Here is a 15,103-nt window from a genome sequence, read left to right as displayed (position 1 = left end):
TGATTTTTTTTTTTTTTTTTTTCTTTTTAACAAAGAAAAGTAACAATAAGAAAACTCTGGGAGGACAGTGTGGCACTATCAAAATTGAAATGCATTTACTGTTTGACTTTGCAGTCTCTTTTTTGGGAATGTGTCCTACCTCCAGCCCTGCATAGGTGCAAAATGATGCATATACCAGGGTATTTATTGCAATTATTGGTAAAAGATTAGTAACAATCCAAGTACCCATTAATAGAAAACTGGTTAAATAAGCCGTGGTGTATCCACATAATAAAGTATTTAGTTAGGTGTTAAAAAATAAGAATCAAGAGGCAGCCATGTACTGAGATAAAAATATTTCCAACTTAAGAAAGAAAGGGAAAAAAAAGATGCATAACAATGTAGGTGGAATACTATCTTTTATGTAAGAAAGGGAAAAAATAAAATAATAAATATAATCCCTCAGGCATTTGACTGCTAACCAGAGGGCTGGCGGTTCAAATCCACCAGCCACTTCCTGGAATGAAGAGGGGGCAATCTACTTCTGTAGTGATACCGCCTCAGAAACCCAAGGATGGGTTGCTATGAGTCAGATGCGACTTGATGGCAGTGAGTTTGAGTTTTTAATTTAATTTATTTGCATAGAAAACATTGGCAAGATACATGAAAAATTATGAAGAGTAGTTATGAGGCTATGCAAAAGGAATAGGGGCAGGCACAGGATATTGTACATAGGGATGAGGAGGAGTGAGGCTTTTATCTTTCTATCCTGTTACAGTGTTTTGATTTTTGACCCCTGTGTCTCTATTACCTATTGTTTAAGATGGCCTAATGAATGAAAATCCAAACCAAATACCCCTGCCATCAAGTCAATTCTGACTTGTAGTGACACTTTAGGACAGAGGAGAACTGCCCATAGGGTTTCCAAGGTTATAAATCTTAGCTTTCTCTCATGGAGTAGCTGGTTCGAACAACTGACCTTTTGGTTAGAGACAAATGCTTTAACCACTATGCTACCAGAACTTCTGAATGAATGACAGGATGCTTAAAATTAATAAAAGAGATTCACCCCAGGTAAGGAGGCTGGAAGCTTTGGACACAAATTATGTCCCTCTGCAAAAGGTTACTTCCTTCACTTGAGGGCTTCAACTCTTTATGCCAAGGGCTAATATTATGAATGAACTTCCTGACATTGGTCAAATGCCACACAATGATATTCTTTATATATGTTTTCCTATAGATGCCAGAAGAACAAGCATTCTGTGTTTTGGTGAAAATCATGTATGACTATGGTTTACGAGACCTCTACAAAAATAACTTTGAAGATCTTCATTGCAAATTCTATCAGTTGGAGAGACTAATGCAGGTAAATAAAAATTAGGAACTTTTGTCACTCAGGGATCTGAAGAGTTGTGTGAAAAGTCTACTAGAGTTAATAAGCAGTAATGCATTATAAAGTTCAGTGGAATACTGCAGAAAATGTAAATAGATTTGGTTTCTAACCAGTATATTTATTTAGCAACTTGACTATTATGTTAAGTAATCTCCCATTTTGAATATTCAATTTTAATCACTTTGAAGTGAGAATGTAGTATGTTATGTCAGTGAGGACATTGCCATGTACTATTTGTACAGGAATGATAATATTTACAGAAATTGAATAAAAATTGGAAGTACCTAAATGCTTTCTCCATATCAATTACCATTGCTACCCTATTTGGGTTCACATGTAGAAAAAACATGGAAAAGACAGAAAAATACTGATAAGAGAAATGCCTAAAATACCAATAATATGAGAACATACTTTAAAATTTCTTTCTGTGTAATTTCCTGATCTCCAACAATGTTTTGTGTTTATAACTTCTATGTGTAGTATGTATGTATAAATGTATACGCATGAGAAATACTACTTTATATGCATTAAGTATTACATAATAAAAATATTGTGAGTAGGGGCATTGAGTAAATCTGACAAAAGGGATTATTGAGTAGTTTTGAAGTTCCAGCTGAGGTTGAAAATCTTAGATTTATAATGGGTCTATTCCATTTATATGACTTTATCTGCAAAGGGTGTTAGGAACATGAGAGAAATGTGAAAGAAGTGTACGAATTGATTGATTTTGTATTAAAATAGTTAGAGAAGAAGGTTCGTGGGATGAAGGAGTAGAAGACAGCTAGTGGGAGCTCATTGACACAGCCTGTCAGGAGGTCCATAGGAATAAAGAGGGACATGAAACTAGGTGGAGACTAACAGACTAGAGCAGGGAGTCAAGAAGCAGTATTATTGGAAGAAGGAAATATAAAAGTGTAGATAGAAGACCTTAAAAATGAAGAAGAAATAAAGAGAAGGAAATGCCAGTTAGCACTGAGAGAGAAAAAACTGTATAAAAAAATTGGTACCTGTGGAGTTTAAAAGGAATAGGCCATTTTTAGAAGATTTGATTCTATCAGATAAATACTTGAGGTCATTCACTCCTTCATAAAAGTTCATGTTTCTTCAAAGGTCTGTCTGTATTCCTAAGAACTTTGAGAGTCAAATAAATGTACCTGATCAATGAAAAGCAAGTGTATGATATGATGAGGAAGCCCAGCCACATTTTTCTGTTAACTGGGTAACTGGTTAGACAGCCTATGTAAAGTACGTGGTAGACACATTTAGGTGTCTTTCAAAGGGAGCACTTTGAGCAAGAAATAGCTTTTTGTTTTGTTTTTGTGGTCTGTTTATGAAAACAAAACAGAATTGGGTTTTTACATATCTTTCCTGTTTTTCAGATATAGGAATAGGTATGCTAATACTTCATACCTGGCTGTTCATGCTTTTGGAAAAGCATTTGCTTGTTTAACTTAGGAGAAAAAAAATAAAGCTAGCATAAAGGCATTTAATGAACATCTATACACTTGTACAGTTTTTGTACCTTGCCAATTTTAATATGCCAAAGAGGGATTTTTAAGAGTTTGGTAATGTTTTGGGTTTTTTTCCAAGTGCCCCAAAAATATACTGAAATGATACCATAGAACCCAAATTTTATTGACGCTAGATGGTCACCAAAGAGAAGATACATTTCTTTCCTAGCTAGTTAGGAGTTGATCCCTGAATGGGCTGAATTCTCCCTGACATCATGGGAGTCTAATATCTTTGGACAGCAGGTATTCTGTGAGAAGGAGCAGTTCCCCAGAAACAAGAAAGAGCAAGTGAGCAAGGAATGATTCTTTGTATTTTGTTCATAGCAGGTCTGTCTTTGTTGTTTTCAATTATCTGTCATATCCCCAATTCCCATTTCTTGTCATCACTTTTACAGAAAATGCAACAAATCCTGGAATATAGTGTAAGAATGATCATAGAAGCATGGCATAAATTGCAGTTGTGGCAGAAAATACAGCTTTAGTGTCCCTCTCCTTAAATTTTCCATTCTGACTTTTAGGAGCAGTTACCCGACCTGCACAGCCATTTTTGTGATCTGAACCTGGAAGCTCATATGTATGCATCCCAGTGGTTTCTCACTCTTTTCACTGCCAAGTTTCCTCTCTGCATGGTCTTCCACATCATTGACTTACTGCTTTGTGAGGTATTGTGACTCCCCTCTCTCATACCTAAACCAGAACAGAAAACAGTTTCTACTTAAAATGATTACTGTTTTCCTTTTTCTTGTGACATTAAGCCATAAGTGTTCAGTGGTCGAAAGATTCTATTTCAGTGTTTAGTAAGCATTATTTTAATTGCAATTTTATTATTTGTGAAGAATGAAAACTATTAAGGCATACATAATTCCTGGACAGTAAAATGAGGTGGTTAAACTTGAATAATTAAATTCATAATAAGGTATTAGCAGTAAAGGTAGTCCCTGACTTATGAAGGGGTTCTGTTCTGACTCCATTGTATGTTGTAAGTCAGTTCTGACATAAGTAGAATACCTTATTTTTTTTTCATTATTTTTGCCTTTTATTATCAGTATCTTTATAAATTTGGTCTTTATTTGTCTTTGGGGGTTGTAAACATTATGTAAATTTACAGATATACTTTAATGTTACACACATGAATAAATACACAAATCATTGTAGACCACACCATAGCCTGCTGTATGGAAGTGTTCTGAACAGTAAATCATAAAATTGAACATCTGTGAGTGAACATGTGAGAAGGATAACATCAGCAAATTATGCCCTGCAACATTGTATGTAGTACCTATTACTAATGGTAAGATGTACAAACAAAAAAAACCCCATGACGATCATAAGTGCAGTTCATCTGAACTCAAATACATCATTAAGTTAGAGAGTACCTGTGTATAGGACCTTTAAAATTAAATTAATGAATTTGGAATTATGTATTTTTAATATTAATGCTTTATACTCAAACAGTAAATGTGAATAAGATTTTTACAGTAATTGAATCTTCAGTTCATAAAATATCCCCCTTATAAGATGTTTGAGGTTCTTGTCAGGTGATGAGAAGTGATAAAATAAAGCTTTTATGTCATGTACTTACATATTGACATAGTAGAATTTTTCAAAATTGTTTGCAAAATCCTGTAGATAACTACATTTCTTTGTTTATTTTATCCTTCTTAGCTCCTTACTCACTGCCATCAAGTTGGATCTGACTCATAGTGACCCCTCCTTGGGTTTCCAAGGCAGTATCACTATGGAAGTAGACTGCCCAACCTTCCTTCCAAGGAATGGCTAGTGGATTTGAACCGCCAGCCTTCCGGTTTGCAGTCAAGTGCCTTAGACACTACGCCACCAGAGCTTCTTTTAGCTCCTTAGGTGGATACATTTATTTTACTCTTTTAAATAAATGAGTAATGTTATACATAGATTCATCTTATCTTGCCCATCAAAATATTTGACATTCTTAGAAGTCATAGGTCACTGGATGAGAAGTATGTATTTCTAATGAGAGGATAAATGCATATAAAAATAATGTTCTTATAGTTTGTCATCGAGTCAATGTTTGATTCATAATGATCCATGTCTATGAGTAGAACGGCCACATAGGGTTTTCTAGGCTATAATCTGTGGGAAGGTGAGCTCTGGTGGCATAGTGGTTAAAGCATCCAGCCACTAACCAAAAGGTCAGCAGTTTGAACCCACCACCTGCTCCATGGGAGAAAGATGAGGCAGTCTGCTGCTATAAAGATTTACAGCCTTAGAAAACCTATTGGCCAGTTCTCCTCTGTCCTAAAGGGTCACGATAAGTTGGAATTGATGAGATGGTGGTATGTTTGGTTTGGTTTTAAAATCTACTGGAGCAGATCACCAAGTCTCTCTCCAATGGAGTCACTAGGTGGCTTCTAACCACCAACCTTTCAGTTTGCAGCTGAGCATTTATCATTGTATCACCAGGTGCAAAAAGGGCATGGAGACGGCATCTTCTGACCTCCTCCAACTTCTCACGAGGGGGAGACAGAATCACCTTCAGCAGCCCAAGGGTTACTCTCTGAGACCAAACATGCCACCACCTTATAATCTTTTTACCTAATCTGGTACCAGCTGTCATTTCCATGGCACTCACTGCTTCTCCTTTGAGTTGAGTAATTCATTGTAATGGCCACACAGAACTCACAGACAATACTCATGATTATAGGGTTTAGTAAGGAAGTAACAGGCTTACTAGTCAGGTTCAGGAACACTCTCAGGATACAGTTCTTGAATCCGGACAGCCTCCCCTCTGCTGTATCCTCAGCACGCTTCTGTGGCCCTTGGCTTCTCAGCCTGGACCCTGCCCTGCTCAGGCAAGTGTTACAAAGCTCTTTTAACTCTGCTGATAGGTGCATCTACGTGCACCCGACCCCGCCAGCAAGCCTCCTTGCCCCAGGGCACTCAGCTTTCTCTTTCCTTGAGCCATATCTCCTGCCACTTGGCCCCACTGCTGCTGTCTCTCATCCAGGCATCTGTCTCTTATCCAGGCATCTGTCTCTTATCCAGATGCCTCTCTCTCACCAGAGTGTCTCTCTCTCAGCCAGGCATCTCTTAGCCAAAGAGGTCTGGCACAAGGATATCAGGTCCAGGGATTCACTCCACTTAACCTCTAGCTCTTCTCTTTTGATGGCAGTGAGATCCCCCTTTCTGCCTCTAGGAAGGTGCATTTTAAGCCTGGCAGAGTGACAAAACTAACCAATCCCAACGTCAGAGTCCTACACACCTTATCTGTGTAGTCCCACCCAGTAATCCTGTGGTACTTACAAAGGACTATAGTATAGTGCCTAAGGCACTTGACTGCTAACCAGAAGGCTGGCAGTTCAAACCCACCAGCCACTCCTCGGAAGGAAGGTTGGGCAATCTACTTCCTTCAGAAACTGAAGGAGAGGTCGCTATGAGTCGGATCTGACGCTATGGCACATAACAACAACAATGGCTAGAAAAGCCATACCAGGTAATTCACTGCACTGTACCAAGACTCCTTCATAAAAATATATATGTCCTAAAATAAAACCTGGACTAATCAAAAGTATAAGCTTATGAGTTTGGTTATGAGTTTGGTTTTTGGTTAACATGATTATAAACCTAGTACAATCTTGGTAATTTTGCATTACCATACCTTTTTTTTTCACATAAAGATTTCTGTTTCTTAATAAGAAAGTCTAACCATTTTAATCACCCTAAGAATTTGAAGTTTAATAATTAATTAATTTGAAGTGAAAATAACTTTCTAAGAACAACGAAAAAGATGTTTAAGCTGTGTAAAGCATAACTGTAATTTTCAACCTACTATAACAGCCACCATTTTATATGCAAGCATAGCTGGATTTTTGCTCTTCAAAAGCTCTAGTTGGCACTATTTGAAGGTTGCAGAGCATTTCATACACGTGAAAGATTTTTAAACACTTGTAAACTTACTTTGGCAAAAGGTTGAGTGACTTCCTGAGGGTTACAGAAGAGGTTCCCCAATCTTGAATATATAAAAGCTAGAGAATCAGATTGATAGAACATTAATTCTATTTGCTTTACTTACAAATTAGTTTCTAAAATGCCTTTCTAAATGTAACCTGACAGAAGAATGCAGAATTAGAAGCTAAAACCTTACTCTAATCAAAATGGTGTGATCATATTTTAGGTGCTATCAAGTTGGTTTCTACTCAGAGCAACTCTATGCACAACAGAACAAAACATTGCCCTGTCCAGTCTTGCACCATCCTAAGAATCATTGCTACATTTGAGTCCATTGTTGTAGCCACAGTATCAGTCTATCTCATTGAGAGTCTTCCTCTTTTTAGCTGACCCTCTACTTTACCAAGCATGATGTCCTTCTCCAGGAATTGATCCCACCTGATAACATATCCATAGGACATGAGACAAAGTCTCGCCATAATATACACAAAGTAAATTTAGTATTTGTACTAAAAACTGTACTTTGCCTGATTATCCAAATTATTGTAGCAGTTTTGACTCCCCTATTGCTGCAATACCGATGTAAAAACCAAATTCACATCTTTAATTCTATAATCTTAAAACAAGCTAATACTAAGAGTTAGTTTTGATAATTTTTCATAACCAGTTTCAAAAACCAGTTTCCATTGAGTCGATTTCAACTCATGGCCACCCCATATGTGTCTGAGTAGCACTCCACTCCATAAAGTTTTCATACCTGTCACCTTTGAGAAGCAGATTGCCATGCCTTTCTTCTACGACTCTTCTGTGTGGGTTGATTAGTAGCCAAGCTTAACTGAGTACTTCACCATTTGAGCCATTCAGGGATCCCAAAATATTCATAAGCCTTATTCATTATGTACTGATCTGAGTTTAGTATTTCATTATAATGGGAGAGTTGGGCTATAACAGAAGCTCTGGTAGTATAGTGCCTAAGGCACTTGTCTGCTAACCAGGAGGCTGGTGGTTCAAACCCAGCAGCCACTCCTCAGAAGGAAGGTTGGGAAATCTACTTCCATGTGTGGTGATACCGCCTTGGAGAGGTTGCTAGGGTCAGGTTTGACTCAACGGCAGTAAATTTGTTTTTTTGAAGGGCTATAATATTTTAACAGTCTTTTATATACATACATACATATATATATATATATATATATAGCGGGAGCAGCTCTGGTAGCGTAGTGCCTGAGGCACTTGACTGTTAACCAGAAGGCTGGTGGTTCAAGCCCACCAGCCACTCCTCGGAAAGAAGATGGGGCTATCTACTTCCATAGTGATACTGCCTCGGAAACCCAAGGAGGGGTCGCTATGAGTTGGATCTGACTCGATGGCCCATAACAACAACAACAACATTTATATACCAGGAATTTACAAATATTTATTATCATGGATTTTTTTTTTTTTTTTTTTGCTTAAAGAGATCTAATTCCATCCTAGATTGATTCCATAGTGTTCACTATAGAAAAGGGAATGAAATTAATAAGCTTAATCATATCAGTTAAATAGGATATCTCAGCTCTCAGCCATTTTGGTAGAGTGGTAGCCCTGTCCTCTAGTTCACTTGAATGGTGACTTTCTAAAGTTGTCTGTGCCTACATGGTGTCACACCTGTCATGAGAGCCTTATCTGTGGGTCTTCTGGAACTTGGACTCACAATTGTTTAGGAAATTTCCTTTTAAAGTTACTTGAGTTTCTAATGGCAGTTTAAGAAGATTAGCAACATTTGTAATAGAGAAAAGAAAATTTATAAGCCTTCCCATCACTTGTCAACTATGATTCATAGCATTTGAAAGATCGTAATATTAATTAAAATTAGTAAGAACATCATAGATGTTATTTTCCTTCCCTTAAAATCTATACTCTGTAGCTGTTTAAGGAAGTCACATAGCTTTCCAAAACAGGGGTGGTAATCACAGCATCATATTAGCCAGGGAAATAAATACTGACATCCCTTGACAGAGTACAGTAGCTTTTCAAAATAAACTTTATTGGGAACAGTACTGTAGTGTGCTTCAGGATATTCATTTTTTCCACTAACTCATCTTTGTCAAAGGATTATTTTGTAAAGGAAATTTTTGAATAAACTTTTATATCCTGCATGTCTGTATTTTCTCTTTGCCCTTTCCTTCTTGTACTTAATCAAATATTTATACTCAAAGCTATTCTTTCATATGTGATAAAATGTTCTAGTAGAAGAAAACAATAATTAGACCTGAAGAGATCATCCATAAGTATTTGTTTTTGCCATATTCTTTCTTTTTAAGAAAAAAGTTCAAATCTTGATGATCATTAGTTAAAGTTTAATTCCAAATGGAAGGTTAAGAACATCTCAGATGGAAAGTTTTTTGAATTTTAAAAGTTCACCATCCTGACAAAAAAAAAAAAGTGTAAGTGTATTAGTCTGGAAAGTAATTTGCTCAAAGATCCTATTGGAAAGTAAAAAGAAAAATGTTGAGTTGGGGACTTTACTCTTAGAAAGTATATCATCATGTCACCTTTCCTATACTGTACCTTATACTTTTAAAGTTTTCTTCATTCTTCCTGAGAATAGGAAGTTAATTTAAGAGTAGAAAGGTGGAGAATTTGAGTAGATTTTGACATTGTAACCTGAGTCAAAAACTCCAAGTTGTTAATCATTTCATTTAAGATGTCTACTTGAAGATAAATTTATGATGACTTGAGTTAATTTCCATTCTTCAACTGAAGATAGAGGGCAGCAGGAGTTGAAACCAGCGTTTTAAAATACATTTTATTATATTGAAATGAATGCAACCTCATTTGAGATTATGATTTAGCCAATAATTAAAATGAGAATTGCTTTTTTAAAAGAACAAAGCCTTCTGTGTTTCAGGTCTGCCTCTGTGTGGAGAGATAAGAAAGAGGTTAAGAAAAAGTATTAACAATTACATTGTAAATACTATGCTATTCACCTATCAAGAACAGAACACTGCTTTCTAAAGAATTTTTTTATTGAAGTACAGCAGAATAAAGGAAAATGTGTGCAAATTAGTGTAAAACTTCTTGATATTTCACAAAATGAACATATTAGTATAACCAGTACTCAAATTTTAAAATAAATTATTTAGTTAAAGAAAGAACATTATCATAGATGAGTTTTACTTGTTTTCAGACTTGATATAGATGGACTCATCTTTTGTTTCTAGCTTTTTTCATTCAGCATCATGTTCGTGAGATTCCTCATGTCGTTGCATCTGTTGTTGTTAGTTGCTGTTGAGTCATTTCTAACTCATGGAGACCCATGTATGCAGAATAGAACCACTCCATAGGGTTTTCAAGACCGTGATCTTTCAGAAGTAGACTGTCAGGCCTATCTTATGAAGCCTCTGAGTGTGTTCAGACTGCCAACCTTTTAGCTAGTGGATGAGTACTTAACCGTTTGTGCCAACCATGGACTCCTTTATTGCATCTAGGTGTAATTTATTTGTTCTATTGTGTGGATATACTACAATTTATCCATTGTTCCATTCTATTTTTAAAGGATATTTGGATGGTTTCCAGTATGGTGCTATTATGAATAGTGCTGCTATGAACATTCTTGAACTTGTCTTTTGACAAACATATGTACACACTTCTATGGATACACACTTAAGAGTGGAAGTGTTGGGTTTGGGCATGCATATATTCAGCTTTAGCATACAGCTTTCCAAAGTCATTATGACCATGACTTTCTAAGCTGTTTTTACTTGGTAATGGTATTCTTGTGATCAAGGACTTTTTTGTTTGAGATGGCAGGTCTTAGATCAAATTAGTGCTCATGAATATGAAACAAAATGAAACTCACTTGGGTATTAAAGCCATTTACTTGATCTCTGAAAATGCATACATATGAGCAGGCTAGACCTAAGAGCTTAATCACTTTTGTACTCATATGAAAGAAGTTACCCTGATGGGGAAATTCTAGCAAAGTATTCAATTTGAGAAGAAGCAACAGAGCGACAGTATTACATAGTTGTAAAGCAGTCTAAGGCTTTTTAGTCAACGCTTCCTGGATCACCTTGTTCAAGTCCCTTCACTTATGTAAGTCTTAGGTATTATTAGCCTCATTTTAGAGATAAACTGTTGCCCAGGTTAATTGTAAGGATTAAGTGAGATTATGGATATAAAATGCTTATCACTATTCTTGCTACATAGTAAATATTCAGTTAACATTACCGTATTTTTACTCAAATAACACATGCCTTCTATATGTGTTTACCACCCCTACTCTTTGCCAGCGAGGTATTTTCATAAGTGTGCTATGCTATTTTTTTTACAGCAACATGAAAAAAGTTGGCATAGTTGCACTTATGAAAATACCTCATGGGGGTAGGGCACAGTTGGCAAACATAACATAAAAGGTGTACATTATTTGTGTGAAAATGCAATACTCTCCGTTCTGCTCTGTCTACCTGTACAGGCCTTTTATTGCTTCTCAATTTCTTCTTGACCTCAAAGATTCTAAAAAAATGGTTGGCTAGCTGTTGGTTCTTTCTAATCACATTTTTGTTGTTGTTCCTAGTCGAGATGCTTCTTTGTTAAAGCAAATTTTTTAGCCATTAATGGAAACTTAATTCTATTTCCGTTTCCAGTAGTGATTCAAGTAGTTCTCTAAAAGTAATGTTTTTCTTCCTCTCCTCCTTCTTTCAAAAGACATGAGAAAAACTCCAGTATTTCTTTTAGCCTTGACAGGGTAACTGACAGCTGGTGTTTGAAGTTGACTCTTCCCCGACAGTTCAATTTTTAGAGTATCAAATATATTCAGCTTTATATAGTAACTTGGTATTTCATGAAACTTAAGGAAATCATTGACCCTTCAAATTAAAGTGTATTTCCTACTTCTCCTTTCTTAGGCTGATGAAATAAAAATGACAGTTACTTGATTAAATACCACCAGATATAATTTCCTTTCAAGGTAGTTTTCTGAAACTGTTATCTGAAGAGTAGATTCATTGTGCAATATTCTCATTCTTTATCTTCCCTTTCCAACAATAAAATGTTGAATTTAGAACTCATCAGATTGGGCTGACACAAGGAATATTGTGTGTGTATGTTGTTTGCCGTGAAAATGATTCCACCTCCTAGTGACCCTATATGACAAAGTAAAAGTGCCCCAAAGGGTTTCCTAGGCTATAATCATTATGGCAGCAGATCTCCAGGTCTTCTCTCCCATGAAGTGATTGGTGGGTTCAAACCACCAGCCTTTTGATTAGCAGCCAAGTGCTTAACCATCATGCCACCTGGTGCTTCTTTTATAAGGAAGATTAAAAACAAACAAACAAACTCACTCCCATCGAGTCAGTTCTGATTCATAGAGACCCCCATTGGGTTTCCAAGGCTGTAAATCTTTACAAAAGTAGATTGCCCCCATGTTCCTCCCACAGACTGACTAGTGGGTTTGAACTGCTGACCTTCTCGTTAGCAGCCAAATGCCTTACCCACTATGCCACTCAAACCAAACCAAACCCACTGCCGTCGAGTCAGATCTGACTCATAGCAACCCCTCCTTGGGTTTCTGAGGCAGTATCACTACGGAAGTAGATTCCCCAACCTTCCTTCCAAGGAGTGGCTACTAGAGGAAGGTTAAGACCTCAAAATTAATCAGTGTTTCTGAAAACTTTAAGAGTAGTAATTGGCCATAAGAGTAGAGGGGGAAGAAAATGTTGTGACTAACTGGAAGAAAAAATTTGTAAGCTACTTTAAAGTTTTACTTTCAACAGAATGATCAGGACCAGAAAAATTCTCTCTCTGAAACCCCAACTTCTTTCCCACTTTGAGTTGTTTTTTAAGTGCTGTTGAGTCTATTTTGACTCACAGTGACCCATAGAACTGTCCCATAGGATTTTCTTGGTTGTAACCTTTACAGAAACAGATCACCAGGACAAGGGTCTTAATGGTTTTTATAGCAATTGTCTTAGAGCCCTTTCTTACGTTTTTATTAATTTTGAAATTACAGAAGTAGACAGAAGTCTCAGGAAAATATTCTTTGTTAAAATGTCAGAATTATTGTGTGTACTTTGTGTGACTTGGTACAAACATAGAAGACACATTATTTGTGTAAAAATATGGTAATATTTTTATGAATTGAATAGTTACTATATAGTAAGAACAGTTTGGGGATATAACAGTAAAGAGGAAGCAGATACAAATTCTTGTCCTCATAAGTTTATATTCTTGTAGAGAAGATAAATAATAAACAAATGACTATATAGATAAAATATATAATATATAAGAAGGTGACAAATGCTATGGGATAAAAATGACCTTTTGACTATTGTATGCTTACTGGATTGAGAAAGGAAACTCCAGGAGGATTTGAGTAGAGGAGTAACATGATCTGATATATATTTTATACAGATTGCTGAAGTTGCCATTTTGAGGAAAGATGTTGGGGTACTAAGATAGGAGACCAGTTAGAAGATAGTTACAATAATCTGGGTGGGAGATGATGGCTGCTTTTACCAGAATAGTGGCAATGGGGGAAGTAGTTGAATTCTGGATCTAATTCAGATAAATATACAGGCAACACACTACGCTGATGAATCAGCTTGAAGTAAGTTTTATTGATTACGTGTTCTCGTTGAATGTAGTGGTGAGAGTGAAGGATGGCTGGTTTTACAGCTTCTCTGTTTTGGAGTCATCTTGGAACTAGATGATGTTTTTGTGGAGTGCCTGGTTATTGCTACATACTTTATTCTGGCAGTGCTAGGATTGCCATGTCTTGACAATATTTATTCTAGAAACAGGCTTTGATACCCACGGGAACATTTAAGGTCTATATTGGTAACATTAAATAACAAATTTAGAGAGTGAAATAATTATGAGAGATGAACAATGAGGGTATAAGCATGTCAAACCTAGTACTTTAAAATAAAGACACTTTTCTTGTTTTTGCTAAAAATAGACATCTTGCTTCAATAAAATCAGGCCCACATTTCTTTGAAGACTTTCAAACATTTTATATACATTGGACCTGTTCAGTAATCCATTATATTGAGTTGTCGTGATCACTGTTTAGTTCTCAAGATCACTGACTAAAAGTTTGGGATGACAGATTCTTTGCCCAACAAAAAGTTACTTTATAGTATTTTTGTTGCAGAAAAACTCATAGTAGTAAAACTTTCTATACATGGATTGAATGTAATAGCTAAACATATTCTTTTAAATTTATAATTAAATATTTAAAACATAAAAAGAAAGCATTAAAACTTACATTGAATTCATGTGCAAATACCTCTCTGGTTAAGAGATAAAATAATATCACTCAGATTAGAAGTTTTATATATACCTTTTCTTCACCACATCCATCCTTTGCCTCCCTAAGAGGAACCATTATGCAGAATTCAGTGTTTATCATTCCCACGCATGTCTGTATTTTTACTATATATATGTATATATCTCTGAGAAATTTATAATTGAACATATTTGGAAAATATTATTATACTCACTTGCTTATCAATTCTACCACCAAAATTAGTCTCAAACCTGTCTTCTTCATCTGTCTCCAAGCCAGCATCATCTCCCATTCAGTAACTTCCCAACTGGTCTTCCCAGTTGTCCTCCTATTCCATTATTTCCTATAGCATCTGGAGAGAGTTGTGTTTTTTTCTTTAATTTTGACTTAGGTGAAAGTTTACAGAGCCAGTGGTTTTCCATTCAACAATCCATGCCTATTCTGTTTTGTGACATTCACTGCAGTCCTCACAAGGCAACAAACACTCTTCCCACCTCCCCATGCCCACCACTTCCCTTTGTCCTTCCTTCCCATCCCCTCTTGCCTTCCTAGCCCTATCCGGGAAAATGCAGCTTTTAATCTCTTGATATCACTTATTAAAACAATAAGTGCATACCTTCCTGCTATTACTGTTCATCTTATAGGCATATCTATCATTTGGCTGAAAGTTGAGCCACGGGGGTTGAGTTCAGTTCCTGGTTTGAAGGGTGTCTAAGGATGGCTTCACCAGTCTTCATCAGACCAGTAAACTTGGTCTTTTTATGATTTTGCATTTTGTTCCACATTTTTCTCTCATTCTATCCAGGACTTCCCATTGTGATCCCTTTCAGAGTGGTCAGCAGTGGTGACTTGGCACCATCTGGTTCCTCTGGTCTCAGGATCATGGAGGCTGGGGTTCCTGTGGTCCATTAGTCCTTTAGACTAACTGTTTCCTAACACCAGAGATTTTTAAAAAAAAAAAAACACTTATCGGATCATGTTATTCCCCTGCTGAAAACCTGTCAGTGGTCTCCCACTGAATAAAACTCA

At 36.4% G+C, this 15,103-nt stretch overlaps 1 protein-coding gene across 1 annotated transcript in view; it reads left to right on the top strand.

Moving 5' to 3' along the window:
• Positions 1 to 15,103, top strand: part of RABGAP1L (RAB GTPase activating protein 1 like) — a 920,113-nt gene that overhangs the window by 537,568 nt on the left and 367,442 nt on the right. The window contains exons 15-16 of the mRNA XM_007947094.2: positions 1,220 to 1,345; positions 3,402 to 3,545. Coding sequence (XP_007945285.1) covers positions 1,220 to 1,345; positions 3,402 to 3,545 — 270 coding nt within the window. The remainder of the gene's footprint in view (positions 1 to 1,219; positions 1,346 to 3,401; positions 3,546 to 15,103) is intronic.

Source organism: Orycteropus afer, unplaced genomic scaffold (genome assembly GCF_000298275.1).
Source record: "Orycteropus afer afer isolate SDZICR_OR568_19922 unplaced genomic scaffold, OryAfe1.0 scaffold00175, whole genome shotgun sequence".
In the NCBI taxonomy this organism is placed as follows: Eukaryota; Metazoa; Chordata; class Mammalia; order Tubulidentata; family Orycteropodidae; genus Orycteropus; species Orycteropus afer.
Note: the sequence above shows the minus strand (reverse complement) of the source record. Positions and strands in the feature narration are given on the sequence as shown.